This window comes from Leishmania martiniquensis, chromosome 29, assembly GCF_017916325.1.
Source record: "Leishmania martiniquensis isolate LSCM1 chromosome 29, whole genome shotgun sequence".
In the NCBI taxonomy this organism is placed as follows: domain Eukaryota; phylum Euglenozoa; class Kinetoplastea; order Trypanosomatida; family Trypanosomatidae; genus Leishmania; species Leishmania martiniquensis.
The window spans coordinates 812,988-836,135 of NC_090164.1; the positions used below are offsets into that span (position 1 = coordinate 812,988).

The 23,148-nt window shown below is 60.2% G+C and overlaps 6 protein-coding genes across 6 annotated transcripts; all 6 read right to left on the bottom strand.

The window, feature by feature from the left end:
* Positions 1–498: 498 nt before the first annotated feature.
* LSCM1_04478 (uncharacterized protein) lies at positions 499–1,845 on the bottom strand (the record flags this gene model as incomplete). Its single annotated transcript, XM_067321985.1, has 1 exon — positions 499–1,845. One exon carries the CDS (start codon positions 1,843–1,845, stop codon positions 499–501), a length of 1,347 nt encoding a protein of 448 aa, XP_067177080.1.
* A 1,551-nt stretch (positions 1,846–3,396) lies between these two features.
* LSCM1_04479 (uncharacterized protein) lies at positions 3,397–4,818 on the bottom strand (the record flags this gene model as incomplete). The annotated part of the gene is made up of 1 exon (XM_067321986.1): positions 3,397–4,818. The coding sequence occupies one exon, from the start codon at positions 4,816–4,818 to the stop codon at positions 3,397–3,399; it is 1,422 nt and encodes a 473-aa protein (XP_067177081.1).
* Positions 4,819–5,499: 681 nt separating this feature from the next.
* On the bottom strand, positions 5,500–6,330 carry LSCM1_04480 (uncharacterized protein; the record flags this gene model as incomplete). The annotated part of the gene is made up of 1 exon (XM_067321987.1): positions 5,500–6,330. One exon carries the CDS (start codon positions 6,328–6,330, stop codon positions 5,500–5,502), a length of 831 nt encoding a protein of 276 aa, XP_067177082.1.
* Positions 6,331–7,387: 1,057 nt separating this feature from the next.
* Positions 7,388–9,259, bottom strand: LSCM1_04481 (uncharacterized protein; the record flags this gene model as incomplete). Its single annotated transcript, XM_067321988.1, has 1 exon — positions 7,388–9,259. One exon carries the CDS (start codon positions 9,257–9,259, stop codon positions 7,388–7,390), a length of 1,872 nt encoding a protein of 623 aa, XP_067177083.1.
* A 694-nt stretch (positions 9,260–9,953) lies between these two features.
* Positions 9,954–10,547, bottom strand: LSCM1_04482 (uncharacterized protein; the record flags this gene model as incomplete). The annotated part of the gene is made up of 1 exon (XM_067321989.1): positions 9,954–10,547. The coding sequence occupies one exon, from the start codon at positions 10,545–10,547 to the stop codon at positions 9,954–9,956; it is 594 nt and encodes a 197-aa protein (XP_067177084.1).
* Positions 10,548–19,066: 8,519 nt separating this feature from the next.
* Positions 19,067–20,773, bottom strand: LSCM1_04484 (uncharacterized protein; the record flags this gene model as incomplete). The annotated part of the gene is made up of 1 exon (XM_067321990.1): positions 19,067–20,773. One exon carries the CDS (start codon positions 20,771–20,773, stop codon positions 19,067–19,069), a length of 1,707 nt encoding a protein of 568 aa, XP_067177085.1.
* Positions 20,774–23,148: the final 2,375 nt, after the last annotated feature.

Consider the following 23,148-nt stretch of genomic DNA (forward strand, 5'->3'; position numbering starts at 1 on the left):
TGTCCTGTCAAGTTGTTCGCACCACGCGCACACCACACACCTCCATGAACATGGGGCATTCTGTCTCGTGTTCCGTGCCCGTGACGTACGCAGTGAGCCGTCCTTTCTCTATGCATGCAGTCGCTCAAGTGCTGGCATACGTGCGCATCAAGAGGTGTTTCGGCGCGGTGCTGAAGGCTGAAAGAGCAAGGATTCACACACACACACACACGCACTCACACTTACAGACAGAGAATCACCCGCCTTGGTTTAGGCCCAGCTGATGCTGTATTTGTCCTATCACCGCCTGTACATACAGAGCGACAGACGCACAGACGCCCGCATCTCACTCTGTTGCGCTGATCTAACAATCACGCCACAGCACAGTGCAACACAAGGGAGGGGGGCTGACCAAGAGGCGCACGCGCAGACGAAGCAGCAGCGCCACGAATCGCCGCGCACATACACACCAGGCACCGTTAGCGAAACACAGGGTACGCATCGCGGGAAGTGCATTTCTCACGAAGGCAGGGAGGACGGGTTGTTTGACTCGGGTAGCCGTTCCTCCAACCGGCGGATCTTCACTGCTCCGCGACCGCCGCCTTTGTACGCCTCCTCCAACACCTCGACCGTCCGCGTAAAGTGCCCCTCACGCTTCAGGTCTCCGGTGTGCTCTGCAAAATCGGCGGCGGACGGGTACATGAGACGCACCAGCTTCTCCTCAGGCTTCAAGAAGTTGCGAGCGTAGAAGTGGCAGCGATAGTGGGAGCTTTTGCTCTTGTCATCTCGGAAAGGGGCACCGCAGTGCGGACACCGGTGCCGCGCCGCCGCTGTGTTGCGAGGTGGGAAGATAGAGTTCAGAAAGCTTCGTAGCGTCCGTTCCACCGTGTCTGGGGTGCGCACCCCACGCTCGAAAGAGCGCAGCGCGGCGTTCTTCGCGCTCGCTACTGATGCTTGCTGCCCACTTTTTCCTCTCGACTCCAATCCTGTTAGGTTCGCCGTTGGGGCGGTGGTCATCACTGCTGCGCTGACGCGGGCAGCGTTGTCAATGATGTGTTGCACATTCATCCCCCACACATCGGCACCGTTCGCGCCGCCACTGCTGCCATTCGCCTTCGCTGTGAAACTGCCGGAGGCGTCCTGTTGCACCTGATGCTCGTCCGCTGACTCCGCTTCGCGAGTGCGTTGTAAGCGGTGCTGGAGGTACTCTTGAAGGCGGCGGTGCACGTCGCTGCTGAATGTGCTCTGCGTGATCCACGAGTCTAGCAGGGCGAGGAAGAGATGCCGGTACTCGTCAACAGCGTCCGCCACCCAGTAGGACGTGGAAGGGGCGAACAGTGGGAAGTAATAGGCAACGAGCTGCGGCAGCTCTTTTCCGACCGCCTCGTGCACTGCTACCGCGGCGTCGGCGCAGACGCCCTTTACGAGGGCGTCCAGGGCGCAAAAAGCGAGGTACACATCCTGCACGGCCGCGTGAGCTTGGTAGGTGCGCACGCGATCTAGCGCCGACCCACGGGGCGCGATCATTGAGGAGATAGCGTTCGTGGCGGCGCTGCTGCTGGATGTGGATGCGGCAGCAGCTGCCGTGGCGCGCGCAAGCTCGTCGCTCAGTTCCCGGAGCCGGGTCGCTGTGTCCTTGATGTGGTTCTGAATCGTGAGCCACGCACTCTCCACCCAGCCAGGGTGGTCATTTACCGCCCATACGATGCCATCAAGCAGAAACTGCGTGCGAGGTATCATAGGCGGCACACGGATGAAGGGGTGCTGCCGTGAGGCTACCGCGTACGAGGGTGTACGTAGCCGGCTCGCGAGAAAAAACTGAAGTGAGATGCACCACTCCTCCTTCCGCTGCGTGTTCGAGTCCATGAACGCTTGTGAGCACCGTATTTATTGGCGATGGTGGTTGACTTAGGGCCGAAGAATATGCACCGAGTTGCGCGAAGAAGTAGCCCAAGGAAGTCTTACGGCGACAAAGCCCGCTTGCCGATGGCCGTTGGTCGGGCAGCCACTGACACAGGCATGTACACAAGTATGCTGTAGCTCGAGCTATACAGCTACGCTCGTCGAGTTGGGCCGGCAAACCAAGAGAGACGAAGAGAAATGCCTTCGATGGAGAAGGTCAGCGAGCGCTGTGAGTCCACAAGACACAAGTGGTCACACGACGGCCTGACCTCAAACGTCACCACCGCCAGACGAGATATTGTCCGCAAAGGCGATGCAGTGCGGCAACGGGAACCGGAGGGGGGAGTACGGAGAAGAAGTGAGGAGAGGAGAGCGGCGAGGGGAGCCGCCATCAAGAGACACAGGGGCGCCTACCGAGGGAGAGTGGAGCCGGTGAGTGGATGAGATAAGGGCTCTGGGGCAATGGTCGCTGGAGATACGAGGACGCGCCCCACCACTCCAGGAGGCCGCCGAATAGGGTGCCTGAGGGTGCAGGCAACGCGCTAGAAGCGACGTTGGTGTACATCGTTGGGTCGCGCGAGCATTTGCGGCCGAAAGACGCGTAACGCCGAGATGCTCAGTAGATTCACCTTCTGTGCCCAATGCGGAGTCGTACCACATCCACATAAACATGTATATGCATGCTTCGCCCCTTGCATCCTCGTTCGACCATGAATACAGCGCGTATAATACACGCATACACAGCCACAGACCGCCCTGCCTCAGCGACGTCGCGCCGGCCGCCGAGTAGCCGCCCTCCTCCCCAGTGCTCGCTCGCCCCTCCCCCGCCTGCGTGCGGCGCGATCGACCGGCACCAGGCCAATGCCCTCGCACACCCTGGGCTCTGCGCTCGCGCCGAGGCGCCTCAAGCCGCGGCATTCCACCGTGCGGGGTGGTGGCCCCTCACATGGCCGTGCGGCGGCGCTCGCTGGTGCCATCCAGGGTGGGGAGGGGAGGGGAGGGGGCTCGCTGTCCTCGCCCTCCTTCTCCGCCCATGGCAGCAGACAAGACGGGTGGCGGGACGGCTCGCCCGCGTCTGCGCAGTCGCATCACCGCGTGCAAGATCCTGGCGTCGCACCAGGCGCGCTTCGGGCACCCACCATAGCAGACGCAGGCGGGGCGGCGGCGGTGCAACAGCGCCAGCGCAGTAGCAGGCCGCGCACCACCCCCGCTCCACGCCGCCAGCCCAGAACTCCCCGCCGACGCCGAAGAGGGCGCGAACCGTACCCGAGGGCAGTGCGCAGGCCGTGCGTGGCGTCTACCCTGCCTCTCCCCTCCCCTCTCCCGCCCTACACACACACAGAGGAAGGGGGTGAGGAGGGAACTCTTCGATACGACGCACTGAGGTGGGTGACAGCATGAGAAGCGACGAGCGCCGACGAGGATAGAGGCCGTGAACATGAAGAACACGGCGGAAGAGATGCATGCAAGCCTACAGTAAGGAATGGGGAGGGGGGGAATGGTGGCACCGGTGCCTTACTCGCGGGCTTGCGACTCTACTTGAGCGCCGTGAAGAGCAAGTATCCACTTCACAAACTGTACCTTGCGCGTCAAACGCGCTGCTTCCTGTATCTGGGCCTCTGTCACGGGGCACTTCATGAAATCTGTCGCCTCGGATGCAGACATGGTGCCCAGGCGCTCTTTCACAAGCTCCTTTAGCTCTGCAGCTGTGTAGTGATGCTTCAGCTCGAACTCCGTAATGCTCGCATCGGAGATGTGCTTGCGCGCCTCTCGCAGAATCGCTTTAGGAATACGCTGCGGGCTTTCACGCAGATACCGATCCATGTTTTCTGCCGTGAGCACCTCTTCGCCCTCGGCAGGTTCCCACGCGCTGAGAGCGTGGATATGGTCTGTCGAAGGACACGCGAAGTCGGTGCGTGCGCGCTTACTCTTGCTGTGGCCCTGCGTGACGCTATCGTTGCTCCCATCGCTTTCTTCACTCGCGGAAGTGCTCTCCTCCTCTTCGATGTCGATCGCCTCGCGGTTCTTCTCGTAGGATAGGATGAGCCAGTCGTGAAGCCCCTCTGCGGCAGCGCCACTCGACGCGCTGGCCGACGCCTTACCTGCCGTCTGGACGGGCACAGGGAAGACGACATCAATAACAAAATCTACCAGAGAATTAGGTAGCGAGGCATCTTGCGCATCAACGCTCTGCTGCTGCTGCTGCGTGAACGCCGACGCCAAAACAGTAGGCTGAACGCCGCACGCTCGTATCATGCGCTTCACCTCATCGATTGGGCAGCGGCGCAGCCATTCATCAAGTCCGTCGATGAGAAGCTGCTCTACGAAAGGGGAAGAGGTGCAGCAGCACGGCGCCGCTGCGGGTACGGCGCCATCGCCCGCCGGTGGCACCGCTGATATACCCAGCACACCACGCAGCCGCATCAGCAAGTGGATCGGGATTTCGTTCTCGACAGTGTCTGCGTATTGCGCAAGGGAGGTGGGGTTCAGCACGGCTTCGCTCCAGGGTGTGTCCATGGGTGCCGAAGCGAGCGCAGTTGAGGAGGACTGCAATGTCGGCAGGGGATCGTCAGTGTTTACGTCCGTCAGCGCAGCGCCGTCCTCCCGAAGCGGTAGCGGCGTAGGGGCGGTTGTGATCCACAGCGAGGCTCTCGTCGACATTTCGGGAGAGCCGGCACCGAGAACACTGAGCAAGGCGTGCTGCTCTGCGGCGTCCGTGAAAAGGCGGCGCACATTAGCTCGCAACGCATCGAGTGCGGCTGTGAGAACGCCGGTGATAGCGGCATCTGCGGCGAACACTCTCTCCGCCTTTCGAAAGTTGCCGTCATCGCCGACCTCGGTGCCCAGCGCAAAGGCCTGCGTGCCGGTGTTGTCGAGGAAGGCAAGAACGCGAAACAACGCATTCGATTTGTACTGCTGCGCGGTGGCCGGACACATCGGCGCCCGTTTCGCGCGCGCCAGTGCCAACCTGTAGAGGAAAAAAAGAGGGGTGGGTGGGGGAAGATGAAAATCCCACAAGCACACACTCAGAGAGAGAGGAGGAAGGGATGGGAAGTAATGGGAGGCGACCGAAGCGAGAGGCGAAAGCGGCTCAAGGATGGGCCAGGTTTGCAGGGAGTACGCAGTTTGTAGCGGTGGCAGTGGTGATGAAGGAGACGGTGTGAGGTGAGGGTCGGCCGCTCTTTCCCATGACGTTGCCTTTTCCTTTGCTTCCCTTACTGCAGCTCCGTGCACGGGTGCCACGTCACGACTTCGGCCAGGAGAGTCAACGACGCTCCGCCCTCCCACACCTGCCTAAAGGCGTCCTTTAATGTATGCTTCACCTTTGTCGAGCTTTCGCGTGGGCACCTTGGAGCAATGCAACGGTGCGTGCGCGGGTACACAACGACTAGGCGCTGCCACAGACGCAGACACACACAGAACTGAAATTCGTCGGGCGGCGTACGCTGAAGACTAGGCGTAGACGAGAGCACATGCCCCCAAAGCTAGGGGCGGGGATGGGCGTGGCAGACATATGCGTAGTCGTATGCGACCCCGCCCTCTGTGGCGAGCTGCTTTTCCCTCGTAGCATCCCGCTCCTCTATAGCTCTTGGACGTCCCCCTTGCCCCACGCCTGCATCACTTTTCGCGCCCCCGCTTCATGCTGATGCTCACGAGTTCGAACACTCTACCCGCCGCCGTGGGTGGGAGGAGGACCACCCGGCGACGGCGCTGCTGTGATCTATCCCGCGCTCCGTACCACGGGATGTGGCGCCCTTGCGGCCTGCGCTGGTCTTTTGTTGACGCGGATGTGGGCGAAGACGACGGCGCAGTTGCACAGCGAAAATACAGCGTTGTGGGCGTGGAGATTTCTCCCGTGTCGGTGCAGCGCAGGGACGCATGAGGGTCCGGCGTGAGTGCAGCGACGTCGATGAACAGTACGTCGGTAGGCTTCTCTGGGGTGCACTCAAGAGCCTCCTTGTGGCTCTGCCGACGTGCGCCACCGTCGTGTGGCGTTTGAAAGCGCGCGGAGATGTGCGGCGGACCCTCTACAATGCACAGGCTGCAGTGCTCCTTGTAGAGGTTCGGACGCTGATACGATGCACGCGCCGCGTAGAGAGGAACCGAGAAGATGGGCGCGCCAGACCCGGGGTCGATGCCGCTGCTGCTGGTCGCACTAGTGTCATATACTGCAGGACTGAGCGGTCGCCGCCCCGCCATGATGTGAACCACTCCCGCTTTGTGCGCGCCGAGAGGCGTTCGCTGCTGTTTTGCATGCTCTTCTGGCCCATGAAGAATTACGCTGTGTGTGAGTGATACTGATGCCTCCTCATAGCACCACGTCCGGGTCGCCTCCAAGGTGATGGGGAAGTGATGCGGAGTCTTCATCTCTCCAACGTGAACATCTTGGAAGGATATGCGGACGGGCTGAATGACCGGGGAGGTCTTCGCCACCGCTATGCCACGCATGAGCGACCGCAGGCGTGTTGCCACTGCGCGTGTTTACTGGTTACGGGCCGAGACACTTCTGCTTGTTGATTTTTCCTTCCCGTATGGCGTTTTCGATGCTCATACAGCGGGCTGCTTGGTGATGCGCTGCCGTTGTCGAAGCCGCCTGCTAACTAGAGGATGGGGAAGGCAGGCGAGAGGATGAGGGGACGGACACACAGTGGCAGAGCGAAACAGAGAGAGAGGGAGAGAGAGGGCGTGCGCAAAGGGTGGAGGAGGTGAAGATGCTCACGGACATGTGGGACAATTCACCGAATACGCAGAAATAACGCACACCGGTGGATACGCTTCAGCGCCGGATAAAGCAACTGGGTTCAGGACGAGCGCGGTAGGCAGGAGAGGTGGGATCAAAGGGATGCCTGTCGCACTCCACGTGGCCCCTTTCACTCCCCTGCGACCTTCACGACGCGGTGTACACAGATCAAGACGCTTGCGTTCTCAGCGTTACGGTGCAGCACTTCTCTCTCGCAGGTCGGCACGCTGCAAGGGCAGGAGCTAAAGAGCCTCGGCCAGCGCAGGGAAAATTATCGCACGTGTGCTCCCTCCCTCCCCCTCATCCGCCTGCACCTTTTCAATGCCCTCTTGGCCTCTTCTCACGCGGGTGAGCAGGTGCGTGCAGATATAAACGCATCGACGTATGTGTAGGCATAGGTGTGCGCGTGTGCCTACAGCTCTGGTGCGCCCGTCTCCCTTCCCTTCCACATGAGTGTATCCTCCGTCGTGTGCTTCGCCGCAGGTGCGATGGCCGGCACGGCCTCCTCACAGGGCGTCACGATCTGTTTGGCCGGCGCCGCGGTTTGGACGCACAGGCCGCCGAGGGACCGGAGGGGGGGGTTGGGGGCAAACCGCTCGACAGGAAAACAGACGAGGAAAAGAGAAAAGCGATGCGCTGAAATAAGTCCGACTAGGGCGATCTCTGCGTGCGCGGCGTTTACCGCACCGAGGCAGCGGCCGCTGATGGCTTTTGCCGACGCCCTGAGGGGAAACAACACCTCGGCGACCTTCGATGCCTCCCCAGTCAGCGCTGCTCGCGGTTCTCGTAGGTCCAAAACGAGAGGCAGTCGATCAAGAGCGCAACAAACAAACCTGCCTGCGGTGACCGCACAAACTCTTCGCGTGTGATGCGCAGCGGCTCGGCTTTCTCTATGAGGTCGAACACCTCCTGCACAACGGTCTCGCGCGACGGCACGTCCAGCCCGGCGGCCACGAGCTTCGCGTGCGTCTCGCGAAAGAACTGGTTGACGACCATTGGCGTCAGTACTCCCGCTCCTTCCATGTCGAGGATGTTCCAGAAGAAGTACGGCCGGCTGCACAGCGGCAACAGCTCCACGGCTATGACGAAGTCCACAAACTTTCGGTAGTCCATCTCAGACCGTGTCATGAGCGTGTTCGTCTCAAAGTAGCGGTCAATGAAGAGGGAGCAGAGCGGGCTGGTGTCCGGCGGCAGGCCGTCGTCGAGCACCGTCGGCAGGCCTTTTTTATAACCCCGAAGGTTCTCTGCATTTAGCGTCCCTTTGTTGCGTGTATCGAGAAGCACAAACTTGTTGTACAGCTGCTGCGTCACGAGAGCACCGAACCAGTTCTGCGGGTCGTCCTCCGTCATGAGCTGCAGGCTCACCCACTCATCCATCACACCACTCTGCAGCAAGGAGTGGATGCGCAGCACGCCGCGATTGCCTGGGTCAAGATCCCAGAAGAGCCGGCGACTCACCGTGCAGCAGTAGAAGGGGAGCATGTCGTTTCCCATGGCCTGCAGAGCGGCAATGCGGGGCGCCAGATCGCGCACGTAGTTCTCCACCTCATCCTCTGAGAGCCGCCCATCGTTGTTGCTGTCCCACATGATAAGCTCCGCCTCGCACTTGACCAGGGACACCTGCTTTGCGAAGGTCTGGTAGATAGCAGCGACTTCCACAGCGCGCTCGGCGTTGCGAGGACAGGTAAGAAAGAGCTGCACATCCGGGCGCGGCGACGGCACCGAGCAGAGGTAGAGGACGTTGCCAAGAGCCGGCTGGTCCTCGGCGAGACGGAGTCGATGCTCGAGCTTTGCGCAGCTCCGCGCAGAGGAGCTTGCGGAGACGGGGGAGTCGTGGAGTTGATGCAGCTGCAGAAGCCGCTGCTGCTCGCGAAAGCGTTTGACGTGCAGCGAGACGGCGTCCAAGCTCGCGCATCGGGTACCGCTGGTGCGCTCGCCCCCGCTGCTGTCGCGGGCGCTGGGGCCTGCAGCGCCATTGAGCGTCGCTGCAGTAGTGGCCGAGTTCGACGGCGTGCTTGCGGAGGAAGATGGGTCCGACTGCGGAGGGGAGCGATGTGGGGACTTCGCAGTCGACAAGCTACCGCGCTCACTTTCTTCGTAGCTGTCCTCTTTTCTCCCAGCTCCGCGCAGGATATCCTCATCCTCGTTCTCATCCTCCGATACATCCCAGACGGCGCTCGGCGGCGGTGGCAGCTGCGCTCCATAGTGCTCCGCAGCCCACTCGTTGAAGTCGTGCAGCAGCTGCTCGTAGGCCTCCATGCTGATGCTGGTGCGATCCCCTGCACTCAACAGCGTCCACAAGTGCGCGTGCATCTCATCCAGCTTTTCAATCTCCTTGAAGCGCAGGTCCAACTCGAAGGCTTTACAGGTGTTGTGTAAAAGCCGCGTGGCCTCGTCGGCCGCCAGGTCTCGACCGCGCATGTAAAGCGCAGGAAAGAACGTCGATGACGCCTGCGCGCGCCTTTTCAACAGCTCGCCGTCGATACGTTCGGTCTCGGCTTCAAAGGCCTGAGTTGCCCACTCCTCCAGCGCGGCTGAAGTAGTGAGCTTGCGCGCCTGCTCCTCTTGGGCCGCGACCGCGCGGAGGCGCCGAGTTGCGAGCTCTACCAGCGAGGGTGACGACGACATAGCATTCATTTCTATTATGGCCACAGCCAGAAGAAGTGAAGAAGGGGCGGGTCTGAGGAGGCTCTACGGCGAGTTACAGCCGAAATGTGTGCCCCCCCCCCCACTGCAGCCGAATGCACACTCACAATTTTCGCCCTGCGCTGCCGCGGCACTAGAGCGGTTGAAGACGGCCACGACCGCACACTTTTCACTCCCTTTCTTTGATTCTCTTCATACACGCGCACGCACAGACAGAGAAACACAGGCGCTTTCTCGCTGTGCACCGGGAAAGGGGAAGTGGCAGTCAGCCGCTTGGGCGCGCGTTGAGCGCGCATCAACGCGAATTCAAAAGAGAAGAGGGAGGTGGAGGTCAGCACAGGGGCACTGCGAAATAGGCCATCGGGAAATCTCCATGGTAGGCTGTGGGCCAGTTTTTGCCGCAGACACGCGGAAGAGACATGGGAGAGGCTGCATCGCAGAGGGCGCGCATGCCGCCCTCTTCTCGCGTGTGGGGAGGTGCTGCTAAGGCCGAATGACAGCCCTCGTACTGGGAGCGCGTAGGGGCACACACCGGCGCATAGTTCTGAGCTCCCTCCTCACTAGATTGCGTCTTTTTGCGTACTCTTCGCATGGACCATGAGTGCTGAGAAAAGAGGTCGCCAGCTTGACCACACACGCAGACACGCCCATCGCCCGCATCCGCGCACAAAACAACATGCAGCGCCTACACAGACACCCACTTTACGCTCTTCACGTGCTCCTTTGCTCGCTGCTTGAGACGCTCGCGGGTGATTTGGGCATTCACGTGGTGCTGCGAGTCCACCATGTGCACGCAGAGGGTGCAGATGAAGGGCACAAACGTCCAAAAATACTCCCGGCGCACCGCTTCGGAGAGGCCAGCGTGTGCGCGGTGAAGGTGACGCAGTCGATTCTGCAGTAAGGCCCGCGCCGCGGCCAAGAACTTTGTTGTTTCCTGCAAGTATTCGTCGTAGGCGTTGAGGTATGCGTCATAGCTCGCGTACTGCTGCGGGGAGGGCATCTGCGGCGGATGAAGATCCACCTCGGTGAAGCCCTCTCTGCTTCGCGGCGCGCTGCTGCCCCCGGCATGCGACGTGTCTCCTGGCGCGCAATGTTGGAAGCCTGCTGCCGATGCAGGCGGCGACCCTGATGATACTTGAGAAGGTGCGCCGGTGGTGTACATCGTATACCCTGGTGAGCTTAGCGAGCGGCGCTGGTGCGCACGCGCTGAAACAAGAGGAAGAAGCACGTTGGAAGCCGCAATGGTTCGCCTCGCGCACGTTATTGTTCTTAGCGGCATGCCGACCACACACCCACGCACACACCTGGGGGGCCACGGATGCGCCGGCTACACTGGGTGCTTCGACGAGGCGGATGGGCTCACTGCGCGCGTAGCGAAAGAATGGAAGGGGGGAGGAGAAGGAAGGCGAATGTTACGGGGAGAGGGAAAGCAGCTGGGCACCAGGCGCTGCCTCATGACGAGGGAAACGTTGACGGCAAAGCACGCCAAAAAATGCAGTTACGCACACAGATGTGTGCGTGCCATGAGCGGGGCGAGCGCGACGTGTCGTTACCCATGTGCCTCGCGCTGCTTTGCCTTTCTGCTGCTGTGAAACGTCGGACTCCAGAGACGAAGCTCTCTCCGTCCCGGATGACTCCTGTTTCACTCTCGGAGCAGAGGGGAGGGGGGGCCTGTAGAGGGGATGAAGAAGTGCAGTAGTTGTCGCTGCTGCCGCAGTAGCGCAGGTGCTCTCTCGCGCAGGGAAGTTGTTGCTGATGACATACGTGAGCCCCATCCCCCTTTGAGCATCGCGAAGCGTCTTCCACACTCCTTTCACCGAGCGATACGCCCGTCATTGTCTTGCACTCGCGCCTTCCCCTCTAGATCGTCCACCTTCCGCTGTTGCAGCATGCAGTGGTGATAGGTTCTCTGATTCACGTCGAGTACGCACGCTGGGCGATACACTTTACTGTTCCCCTCCCCAATTTCTTTCAAGTCGCCGTCGCAAAGCCCACAAAGCGCCACAGTGGGAAGAGAAGCAAAGGAGCTGAACCCATCCACAGGAAGGCTGGGAGCGCTCATGAGAGACCGAGTCCCGATCATGACGGGCGAGCGTGAGATACGAAGCACATTTGTGTTCATGGACGATCCACAACGCGAGGAGATACGCGTTTACGGGGATAGCCATTCGCTCCCTCCACACCCCGCCCGCCAACTGGCCATGGTACGCAAATTCCCTGCCACGGCTCTCTCCCGCATTATGTTCGCGCACACGGCCCACTGCGCTATTTATGCGCGAGGGTGAGGGCTCGAGTGGAAGAGATGAAAGTGGCGGGCCCGCATCGTACGGCCTGCGGCCACCTTACAATCCTTCTTCTCGCCCCCCTCTCTCCTCCAATACACGCACACGCACCCCTCCGCACACACAGTTTAGCGTCAGATACACTCACAACGACATGCGAATGCGAGAAGCGAAGCATATTTCAATTCATATCTCCGTTTCAGAAAAATAGATGCGTTTGTACTGTGATGGTCATCATGCACGTGCACGTAGAGAAAGGGGAAGAGGAGGCGGATGGCCACACAGTCCCTCTGAGGAAGACAGTGAATGTGCACGCAAATGCATGCGGCAGATTCGCTTTACTCTCGGCTCCCGATCGGATGGCGTTTCTGGGAATGGAGTCGGCCATGAAGCATGTGGGCCGGTGCCAGTGGCACGCGTCGCATGCACGAACGGAGACAGAGAGAGGGAGACATGGATAGAGTTCATAAGCAGCGTCCATGTGGGGCAAGAGGGGAAGAGGCACAGTAAGGGGGCAGAAACGCATCAAAATGACTTGGCGCATCTCGTGCGTTGGCGGCAATCGAACGACCATCGAGGACGCGTCATAGCATTGACTGAAAGTGGGAGGGTGGCGGGTGAGGTAACCGCCCGATCTTCTCCCCCCTTCCTCTACCCCCGTCACGCTCACCTGCAGCGAAGCAGTGTGAAACCAGTCCCCCGGTCCCACTCCCCGCTTTCAGGGCGGAACGTTGGCCTTGATGCCTGCAAAACTAGCACGAGCACGGAGCTCGAATTCGCTGCCGCTCTTCTTCCCTCCTCAGGGATACTGACACACACCCAAGCACACGATCATGCGTGCTTCCTGTCCTTTGCCAGCGTTAGAGGGGGAGGAGCGTAGAGAGAGGGGGGAGTGGGGGAGGAGGGAAAGTTACGTTGCAGCCGTGGGTTGATCTGGCATATTCGTCCTCATCGATCTCACCTGTGCCGTGCACGCGATTGCCTCGCCTGCACCGCAGGCGACACCAGCAGGAATAGAGTGCGTCATTTCTACAGGAACACATCGATACGCATGAACGCGCCGTGCCCGTATACGGGAGGAGAGGGCCGCGCCACCTCATCTTTCCGGTGTCTTCCTCATGGGATCGCAACATGAAAGTTGTTCGACGGGTTGGGGCGAGACGTACCCAGAAGAGAGAAACAGGCATAGGCGCGATTCCGCTCCCACTGGGCACAGCGAACTCCATCGCCTCCGCCCCCATCTCGCCGCACCGTCGATGCCTCTGAGCAGAACCGCGCGGGAAATGCGAGCAAAAGAAAACGTTCCCCAAGGAGAGACATCGCGCCGTTTCCGTGGGAACGGAGGCGCTCACCTCCCGGCATCTGAAGGAGAGAGGGCTGTGAGGACGGGGTGAGGGGGGGCGCAGAGGGAGGGAAAGCGCGGAAGACTACTTCGCCAGCATTCAGTGTCGGAGGAGCACATTCATTGTCATATATATATGTATGTATGCCGTCTCAGGTGCGCTTAATGTCGTACATGCCTTCTACGGTCTGTCTCTCCCCTTCCACTCCACATCCACGAGAACGCTGGAGGGCGCGGAGGGGAAGAGCTATGCGTCCTGCACATGCATGCACTAGCACACACGCACTCATGTCTGTGCACGCATTCGAGATAGCCCCTGACTCCTCCTCTTCTTCCCCTTCACCGAGAGACTCGAGCACAGACGTATATATATATATATACATGTGTTCGCACCGACACAGCCGTGCACACATACCGCCCACCTTCCCCCAATGAAAAAAAAACGGAGGTGCCTTCAGCACGTATGAAATTACGCAACGAGACTGGACGCTGGGCGGCGTAGATGGGGCTCGAATACGCATGAAGGGAAGAAAAGCCGCAGAGGAGCACAAGTGGAGAGCACACATGCCGAAATAGAGCGACGCAGATGACTGTACACATACAGAGACAGGCAAAAGGTCGTGGGACCGAAGCACAGCTGAATTCACTGCCACCACGACGGCTACGCACGAAAGGCTCCATCAGATGAGCGGGCATCAGTGGATGGCACGAGCATCTTGTGCAGAGAAATTAAGGGCGAAAACACAACAGCAGCAGCACAGGGAACTTTTAAAAGATTTGAAGGGACCATTTTTTTCCCTGCCGTCATACGGCACACGAGTCTCACCACCGCCAGACGCCACGTGGCCCGTCGCAGACCTGATCACGCGTGGTGCGGCGCAGCCACAGAGAGACGCGTCGCAGCGATGCGCCGACCTCGCCACCTGAGCACGGCCCCTACCTCAACCCTCCCTCTCCACGCCCTCCCCTCCCCTGCCAGCAGGTACATTGCGGAGCGGGTGAGGTGCGTTCGAGCCGCGCTGACACGCCGCCCACCAGGTGGACGGCATGCGCTCCTCCACTGCCGCACCGCCAACGAGCACCAGCAGCGACACATCGCTGCGACCTCCCTGCGCCGTGGGCGCCTGACCCTGTCACCGCTGGAGGTGCCCAGGCATCTGCCACGGATGAGGGGGCGACGGCTCGGTGTTTCCACCGCGAGATGGTGAGGCAGTGAAGCTCTGAGAGGTACAGGTCACACGACGGTGTAGTCTCTCCATTTTCCCCTGCAGAGGCATGCGCCACGAGGGAGGGAGGGGTTGCATTTGTTGCGGCGTTTAGGCGTCAAGAGAGGTGCGAAGGTGCACGAAAACAAACAAGGCGCTGAAGTTCGTGTGGGGGCGTACGTGGGGCTGAAGGCGGAATAGTAGGTAGGGGGTAACGCATCAGGTGAAAAGAGAAAAGGGTTTGGGTGAGGGAGGCGGGTGGAGTGGAGTGGGGTGGGGTGGGCGGTGGCGTCATCGAGAGTGCCGATCGTTGTCTCGCTGCGTCACCAGCCGGCCAGTTGCGGGAAATGAACAGAAGCCCAAAGGTGATGCTCTCGGCGCGCGGCATTCAGCAACGCATACGTGCCCTGGAACTGGGGGCACCGTGCCCCATGGCCTCCTTGGCTGCATGGAATGCGTCTGGAAAAAATGACTACTTGCCAGTAAACGGTTAAGACCAAAGAGGCGACGGTGGCCGGACAACTTGAAGTCGTCGTACTACCTCGCATGGGGCACTTGCACCTACCCTTCGCACACACCTGCGTGCAGCTATGCGTTGCTCCTCGATTTTTCGCGTGTTATGTCAGAGAGGATATCCGTAGCTGCGCCAAATAACGTTGAAGGCCTCGTGCTTCCAATACTTGAGGCGGATGGGGTCGGCTATCGTCAGCTGCTTCGCCTTGCTCAACGCAGCAGCCTCGTAGGCGAGGAAGTGGAGGACGACGTCATCCTGGCTGTCGCCTTGCTCTCCTGAGGCTTCTGCGCTCCTCTCCAGTTTGCCCCATGGGCACGGCTCTAGCCACTCCGGCCGGAGTCCCTCGCGGTACGCCTCCGGCGGGCGAAGCTTCTGCACCCTACGCCGTTGTGCAGCGGTCATGTAAGTCAGCCACATTTCCTCCAGCATTGCCTGACAGGCGAGGTACTGCGCTGTGTCGATCTGGTGGAAGTTATCCAGCATGTACTGCGAACTACGCTCGTACAGAGACCGAAGCGCGGCAGTCGCCTGCGGCTTGGGCGCTTGTCCAGGTAAGCTGCTCGCATTGCTCGCCGCCACTGAGTGCAAGATGCGCGCCGCCTGCTCCTCCAGCTCCGTTACGCGGGGCTGAATGACAGTGTGCAACACCTGCTGCATGTGGCGCACCAGTGCAAAGCTCTCCATGTAGGTGTTTGACGGGATGCGGCGCTGGCGTTCACGAAGGAGATTCACGAGCTGCGTCGAGGGGGAGACAGTGCCGACTTCGGCGTCGGCGCGCAGCTCAGAGCTCGTGAGTGCCGTCGTTGAGAGCAGAGGGGCTTCGACGAGGTAGCGCTTCAGCTCCTCACTGCCGTCTATACAGACGTCCTCTGCTGCCCACACATGCAGTCGCGTGGCGAGTGTGTGAAAGAGTAAAGTGACCGAGCGGGCGTGTGTGTAGGCGGCCTCGTTGGTTGGGTCCACATACAGCCACTGCATTGCGTAGTCCAGCTCCACCGCGCAAGCGACATGCACGATACACTGCCAGCTCTCGTTGGTTAGGGGCGCATCGAGGTCATTCGCGCCATCGCCACAGCAGAACTCCCGCCAGAGGCGACGAAGCAGGGATTCCCTGAAAAGGGCTAAGCGGTGACACCAGGCAGAGTTGTTATGGCAGTCCTGATGAATCAGCTGTGCCGTGAACTGAAGCTCATCGGTGAGTGGGCTAGGCGGGAGAGTGGGGCGCAGCGCCACCGGCGCCCCGCTCCCCGCGGCGGTGATCCAGTCGGCGTGCGGCTTACAGCACAGCCCATCGCTCGCTATCGCAGCCGTCACCACTCTCGCATGCTCCGTCAGGGCCTTCCGCGATGGCGGCGCCAGCAGGAAGGAGAACGCATGCACAAACCACGACAGGTGCAGCCACGCGTGGTAGTTTTTCCCGTCCGCATGGCACAGAACTGCCCGCAGCGTCGGCCGCTCGTCGATCGCCGCGAAGTCAAGGCCGGCATGGCGGCGCAGGTAGTCGCTAAATATGGCCTCACTCGCCATTATGGGCACGCGCACGCTGCCGTCTTCTCCCTGCGGCACCGGCTTTCCGTTTGTGGCGGCGGCGGCGGCGTCTTCACTGCACCGAGCATGAGAAAGGCTCTGCTGGAGAGCGTACGTGAGCAGCTCCCTTCGGTGGTGCCAAACTTGGAAGTTCTTGTGATACAGTCGCGTGAAACAACCGACCGCCATCAGCTCCCAGTGTACTGCACGCCATGGACTCAGTTGGCCTTCCCACGCAATATCGGCGCGCGCAGGCAGCCAGTGCTGCGCCGTCCGCCTCAGCTTCTTCTCTTTTTTGCCCATGTCCCGCAGCGTCGCCTGACTTGCCGCCTGTGAGGAGGTGCGGGAAAGGATGACTGCCGGTACCGAAAGTGCGGGCAGCGCGTCACGCGTCGCCTGCGCCAGCACCAAAGGTGACATGATCACATCGCGTCGGTCTTTCCACACGGTGTAGTTGGAGATGCACTGGCGAAGCGCAAAGGCCAGGAGAAGGAACCAGCGTGCCGCGGAGGTGTGAATGGTGCGAATGACAGGCGGCCACGCACCGCTCCCGCATCGCTCATCACGCACCGGGAGTGCTGCGGAATATTCCAGTTGACCTCGGAGTGCGCGGTAGACGCCATAGATGAAGCTGAAGTTGGGTGAGTACTTAATCCTCGCGACGGGGTGCTCGGACGAGGCGCTCGTATTCTCGTCCACGGGTGTCACACCTTCGGCAAGCGGCATGAAGGTCTCTACGCAGGCCAGCTGATAGAGCCTTTCTCCATCCTCGGAACTCTCCGAATGGGCGTCGGAGGCAGCCACCGAAGACGCTTTCGATGACGAGGAGGAGCTCCAGCTGGGGCGGCTCATTGTGCTGCGTGGGGCGCGCGCGTGAAGGCGTATAAGATGATGGAAGACGGGGCGCCGAACGAGGAAGAGGGGTGGGGAAGGCGAAAAAAAAGGAAGAGGGACATACACGGGTGTGGCGCGAGGAGAGGCGCCGTCGACCTGCGCTCGGCAGGGAGTGATGGGCGAGTAAACCGCACCCTTTCCATGTGGTCATGTCCGCCACGGGGAAGAAAGTGGGTGATGGAGGAGAGGGGGTGATGGAGGTCGGGTCCGTGAAAGGTCTGAGACATTTAGAGGGCTTTCCATGGCCTCGCGCGCATTGTCCTGGCGTTGGATACGGAGAGGCCGGAATTCCCCACCGGAGGAAGAGAGGAGGAGCGGGGGGAGGCGCGCACACACACACACTCACATACACTTAACGCGCTCTCCCTCTCTTCCGTTCTGCGCCACGCGGCCCCATCGTTCGTTTACTCACTTCTTGTGGAGGAGATCACTACAGTTGGACTGCACCGATTGGACGAGTGAAACCTGGACGCGTGTCAGATGGCTTTCTACTGGTCGACAACGCCGCGGCAAGCACGCATACAGACACATTCGACAGAGGAAAAGAAAGAGCGAGCGTCATGTGTGTGTGTGCGCGCGTATGAAAGGGGAAGGGGAGGGGGAGTGAAACATAAAATACACAACGAGAATAAGGGCATTGACACAAGAGAAATCGACGACAGAGCTGAAAAAGAATCTGACCGAGGCGTCACCGCACAGACACACGCTCAGGCATGACTGCAGACACACGCTAAGATGAAACATGGACAGCGGTCCTTTCGAGATGGGGGAGGGGGGAGGACAAAGATGCGAGCTCGCCTTCCCGTCTCCCCCCTCACGCCTTCTCCACCCGTCCGAGTCTCGCGCGTGTGTGAGGAGTGCCGAAGTCACAAACAGCAGATGTGCACAACAGCGAGGGCGAAACGTAAGAGCACGAGGCTACACAGAGGGAGACACACACACACACAGAAAGAAAGATCGATGAAGCATTCCTAGACGAAAAAGAGAGACAGATAGACGGGGAAGGGAGAGCTGGCGGGCACCGCCCGGTATCAGCAGCGATACCCTCCCTCCCCCTCGTAAGTTTTTGCGTTCTCTTTGCATGTCCGGTGTTCCTTTACGACGCCAACAGTTAATGCGTCGCAGTACCCTTTTTGATGGTGCCACCTAAACGGTGGACCCAGTGGAGGTGGGGCTGCTAGCAGCCGATGCGTGCAGGCGTTGCAAGGAAGAGAAGGGGGAGAGAGAGGTATGAGAGACAGCAACTGTGAGCCGGCTCACCCTCCGCCTCTCTGGCCTTTCCAGTTACATACACACACGCACACACACAGGAGCGGGCGAACAAGGTGTCCTTGTCAAGCGGGATGGCGGCGAAGGTCCTCCTCTTTTTATTCCACTGCCTGTTAACATGTCATGCACAAGGGCAAGAAAAACGCGTTGGTCAGCGCATACACGACAATACGCGCTGACTAGCCGTCGTGATGTACACACGAGCAGAAAAAAAATGCCACCCACGCCATGTCCATTTGCGGATCGACCGAGGAACACACGCAGCCACGTGAGAAGAGAAGACGCCTCAACCCTCTCCCCATCGCTTCCTTCGACACACAAAGAGGGCCAAATCAACAGATGTTGCATGGCAAAGAAAGCGTGCGTGAGTGCGCCGACAATCTCGATTTGTGTATTGCAATCGGGAAAGAAAGAAAAAAAACGGTGAGAGCCCCAGTCAGGGGGCAGTGAGATGGAGGGAGGCCATGACGGGCATGTTTCCATGATCCGTTCCGCTAAACGGCAGCAGCGACAGTTCACCTCTCTATCGTATACCTCCGCGATTCCCCACAGCCTAACCTTGCCAAAGCACCTGGAAGGCAATCACGAAGACTCAGTCGCAAGGAGAACGTTGGAGGCATCACCAACGACGAAAGCAGTGGGGAGAAAGTTGGTGCACTCTTCCTTAGAGGCCGGCAAGCGATTCGGAGGAGAGGCGGTGCTGGGTGGGTGCGAAGACAGAGCGGAGGCATTGGAGCAGAGCCCGCATCAGGAGACGCCGCGCGCTTATGCCAGCGTCTTGGCGTACATGTCGTTGCCCTTGTCATCGACAACGATGAATGCCGGGAAGTTCACCACCTCGATCTTCCACACCGCCTCCATGCCGAGTTCTGGAAAGGCGAGGCATTTCACCTCCGTGATCGAGTCCTTGGCAAGTATGGCGGCTGGACCGCCAATGCTGCCGAGATAGAAGCCGCCGTGCTTCTTGCACGCGTCTGTCACCTGCTTGCTGCGGTTCCCCTTGGCGAGCGTGATGTAGCTACCGCCGTGTGACTGAAAGAGGTCCACGTAGGAGTCCATGCGGCCGGCCGTCGTAGGACCGAAGGAACCAGAGGCGTAGCCCTCCGGCGTCTTGGCGGGCCCGGCGTAGTAAATCGGTGACGTCTTCATGTATTCCGGCAGCGGCTCGCCGCTATCCAGCATCTCCTTGATCTTCGCGTGGGCGATATCGCGGGCTACGATAAGGGTGCCGCTGAGCATAACACGGGTGCCGACTGGGTACTGGCTGAGCTGCTTGCGTACCTCGTCAATGGAGCGCTTCAGGTCGACGTTCACGCTCGTGGCGCTTAGGTGCGATGCCGGGATGTCAGGCAGGTACTGCGCTGGGTTCTGTTCCAGCTGCTCTATGTAAATGCCGTTCTTGTTGATGTGCGCAAGGATCTGGCGGTCCGCACTGCAGGACACCGCCAGGCCGACTGGGCAGGAGGCACCGTGACGGGGCAACCGGATCACCCGAGCCTGGTGGGCAAAGTACTTGCCACCGAACTGCGCCCCGATTCCGCTCTTCTGCGCTACCTCCATCACGATCTTCTCCCACTCAAGGTCGCGAAAGGCGCGTCCGTACTTGTCGCCGGTAGTCGGGAGCGAGTCGTAGTAGCGGCAGCTGGCCAGCTTCACTGTCTTCATGGTCATCTCGGCGCTCGTGCCACCGATGACGAGCGCGATGTGGTACGGTGGGCAAGCAGCCGTGCCGAGGCTCTTAAGCTTTTCCTCGATGAAGGCGCGCAGTGACTTGGGGTTGAGCAGCGCCTTCGTCTGCTGGTAGAGGAACGCTTTATTTGCCGAGCCTCCGCCCTTGGCAATGAAGAGGAATTCGTAGTCACTTCCGGGTACCGCGAGCAGGTCGAGCTGGGCGGGAAGGTTGTCGCCGGTATTGCACTCCTTGAACATGTCCAGCGCGGCGGTTTGACTGTAGCGCAGATTGTGGTACCTGTAGGCGTTCCACACACCCTTGGAGAGGTATTTCTCGTCCTCACCGCCGGTCCAGCAGAGCTCGCCACGCTTGCCGAGCACGATGGCCGTGCCGGTATCCTGGCACGAGGGCAGCACGCGACCGGCCGCAATGCAGGCGTTCTTCAGCAGCGTTGTGGCAACGTAGCGGTCGTTGTCGGAGGCTTCGGGGTCCTCCACGGCGCGGCGCCAGCCCTCGAGGTGATCCTTTCGGAAAAAGTGGTGCACATCCGAGAATGCGCGGTGGGCGACGATAGTGAGGGCCTCTGGGTCTACCTTTAGAACTTTGCGCCCGAACACCTCCACCTCCTCCACGTATTTCTCGCTCCCCTCGAGCCTCGTGTACTGTGTTTGGTGGTGATGCGGGTCCGTGGGCTGGAAGATGGCGGAGAAGTGGAAGTCTTTGTTGACGGCGGCCGTGTCCTCGATGTCTTTGATACCCGCACGCTGACACCCGATCTCGCACTGGTCGCACAGAGACATGATTGAGGCGGGTCGGGTCGACAGTCAAGATGGGAGAACCTAAGTTGACGAAGAAAAAAAGCGACGGGAAAATGTATGGTGCAGCTTAATATATACATATATATGCATATATATACATGTGTGCGTGTGTGAAACGGTGGGCGGAGCCCGCGCAGGTGTTACGGGGTTGAGCAAGAAGGCAATGGAAAGGGGGAGTGCAGAGTTGCCTCACAATGGCGAACCGAAGAGGAAGCGAACCGCTGCGCAGGGCAGAGAGAGGGGCGCTTTCGCTGTGGTGGCGGCCTGCGCCATAGTGTGAGGGGGAAAGAGGCATAGGGAACGCAGGGAGGAAAAGCCGAAGTCAGGGAAGCACGCGGCGACGCGCACCTGTGAGTTCGGCTCTCCTCTGCCCTCCTCCCCCAACTTTCTCTCTCCCTCCCTCTCAGATCGGGCGTACCCGCCGTCAGGCCTCACGATGGCTGTGCATTTGTGCGGCTTTTCTTCTCCGTTCGCCTTCCCACATTCTTCCGCCCTCTCCATCGGCGTGACGTGAGGGCAACGCGCTTGCCGAGGAAGAGGAAGGCGGGGTGGGATTCAGGTTGGTGAAAGGCTCGCGTAGTGGCGAGCGTGAGCGCTTCGATCCCCTTTTCATGAACTGCGCTCCCCACCCCTCAGCATCAGCAGATGCTGCCCCTCGCTTGCCGAAGCGTCACCTTTAGCGCATGTGTGGGGCTGTCTACCACCACTCGTCGCCGTCGACTGCGCTCGCTCTAGGTGCGCACATCCATCACCACGCAGGACTCGTTTGCACTATGCACTCTATTTTTTTCACGCAGCCGTGTTGCCCGTATGCCTGTGCATGTACATGTGTGTGTATGGGGGAGGGGGGTGGCGGCGTGCCTTGCCTCTCTGAACATCAACAAGAACACTGTCTGTGAAGTGAAGAACGACCCGTGACAGCCCAGTGCCCACGCTATCACCGCGCTCCCTTTTTTCTTCGGTCATACTCAGCCAGCATTGGCTGAGGCTTCACGAGTGGATGTAGGGTTACAGCGTTTGCCTGCGCGCGGCGAAGATGTCCGAAGACTGGCGCTGGGAATACCCTCGGCGTCTTCTTACGGGGACGCGGTACGTGAGGTCAGCAAAGTGGACGCGTGCGCCTGTCATACGAGTGGCTTCCGCTCCGGAGTGCTCGTGCGTTGCCCTTTGGCCTGAATGATGATGAGCAACACATCTGATGCCGTGGGCAGCCCCAAAGGCACCTCCCAGTCCGGGTTCGTGGCGGTGAGCGTGAGCTCGGCGCGAGGTGACCCGCAGAGATCAGTTCTCCCCATCTGACGACGCTTGCTCTTGTACCCTCGATCTGGTGGACGGCCGCGGCGATGGCGACGGCGACGGAGCCGGGTAGACTCATCACTGTGCTGGGTTCATACCTGGCACCCTTTCATTTGCCCAGCAAGGATGTACACATAGCCTTGAGAGTGTCCAGCGTAGAGCATGGATCGTGAACGCCAACCAGAGCAGCGCAACGACCTCCACGTACCTCATCAGTCAGTAAAGGTGTACAACGTTCGCAGATGAATGCCTCAAGCTCGCGCGCGCCAGCTTGCTCTCGCCGAGTGGAATCCAGTTGGCCACTTTCACTGCATTGGTGCTCTTGGCGGTAAGCGGCTGGTGCTTTGGGGATGCCCAGTCGTACAGCCAGGACAAATAAGCCGCGCCGCTACCAATGCCACTAGCTTCTGGTGATTCTGTCACTGGCCTCCGCCATCGATTGACGCTGCCATGGGCCACTGTGGAGAACACAAAAATCGCAGCCACGGGAGCAGGAGACTCACCACACTCTCTGATCGCAGGCGCCACGTCACATTCAGATAACCGAAGAGCCCAGCCGCCACCGACGGCGACCCTCGCCTCGCGCCTCCCAAAGGTGCCTGGGCAGCGTCTTAGAGGGCGCCCCGTACCGCAGGCAGAAGGGGACGAGAGGTGACACGCGGGACTGTCTTGTCCAAACGCATACATTGTACACGCAGAGAGTCGGGGCAGCGAAGCGAATGCGGCAACGCACCAAATTTTCTGATGTGGGACCCGAGCACATCAACCCCTACCGGGAGCCGATGACGTGGGCACACGCACACGTACGACACCAGCTTCGTCTTAGCTTGCAGCCACTCGCTCAGCTATGCTGAGGCCTGCCTGACTGGTGGGGGCACGCGATCCTAGTGCTGAAGTCAGTGCATTTATCATCATCTTCGCGGGCTGACCTTCGCACAGACCACGACCGCGATAAAGGTGGCATAGGTACGATAAACCCAAACTTTGCGCCGCAGTAGCTGCCGCCGCCAACCAAATCGAAAGGGTTCGCCAAGCCGGAGGGGTAGCTTAGCCTCCGTTTC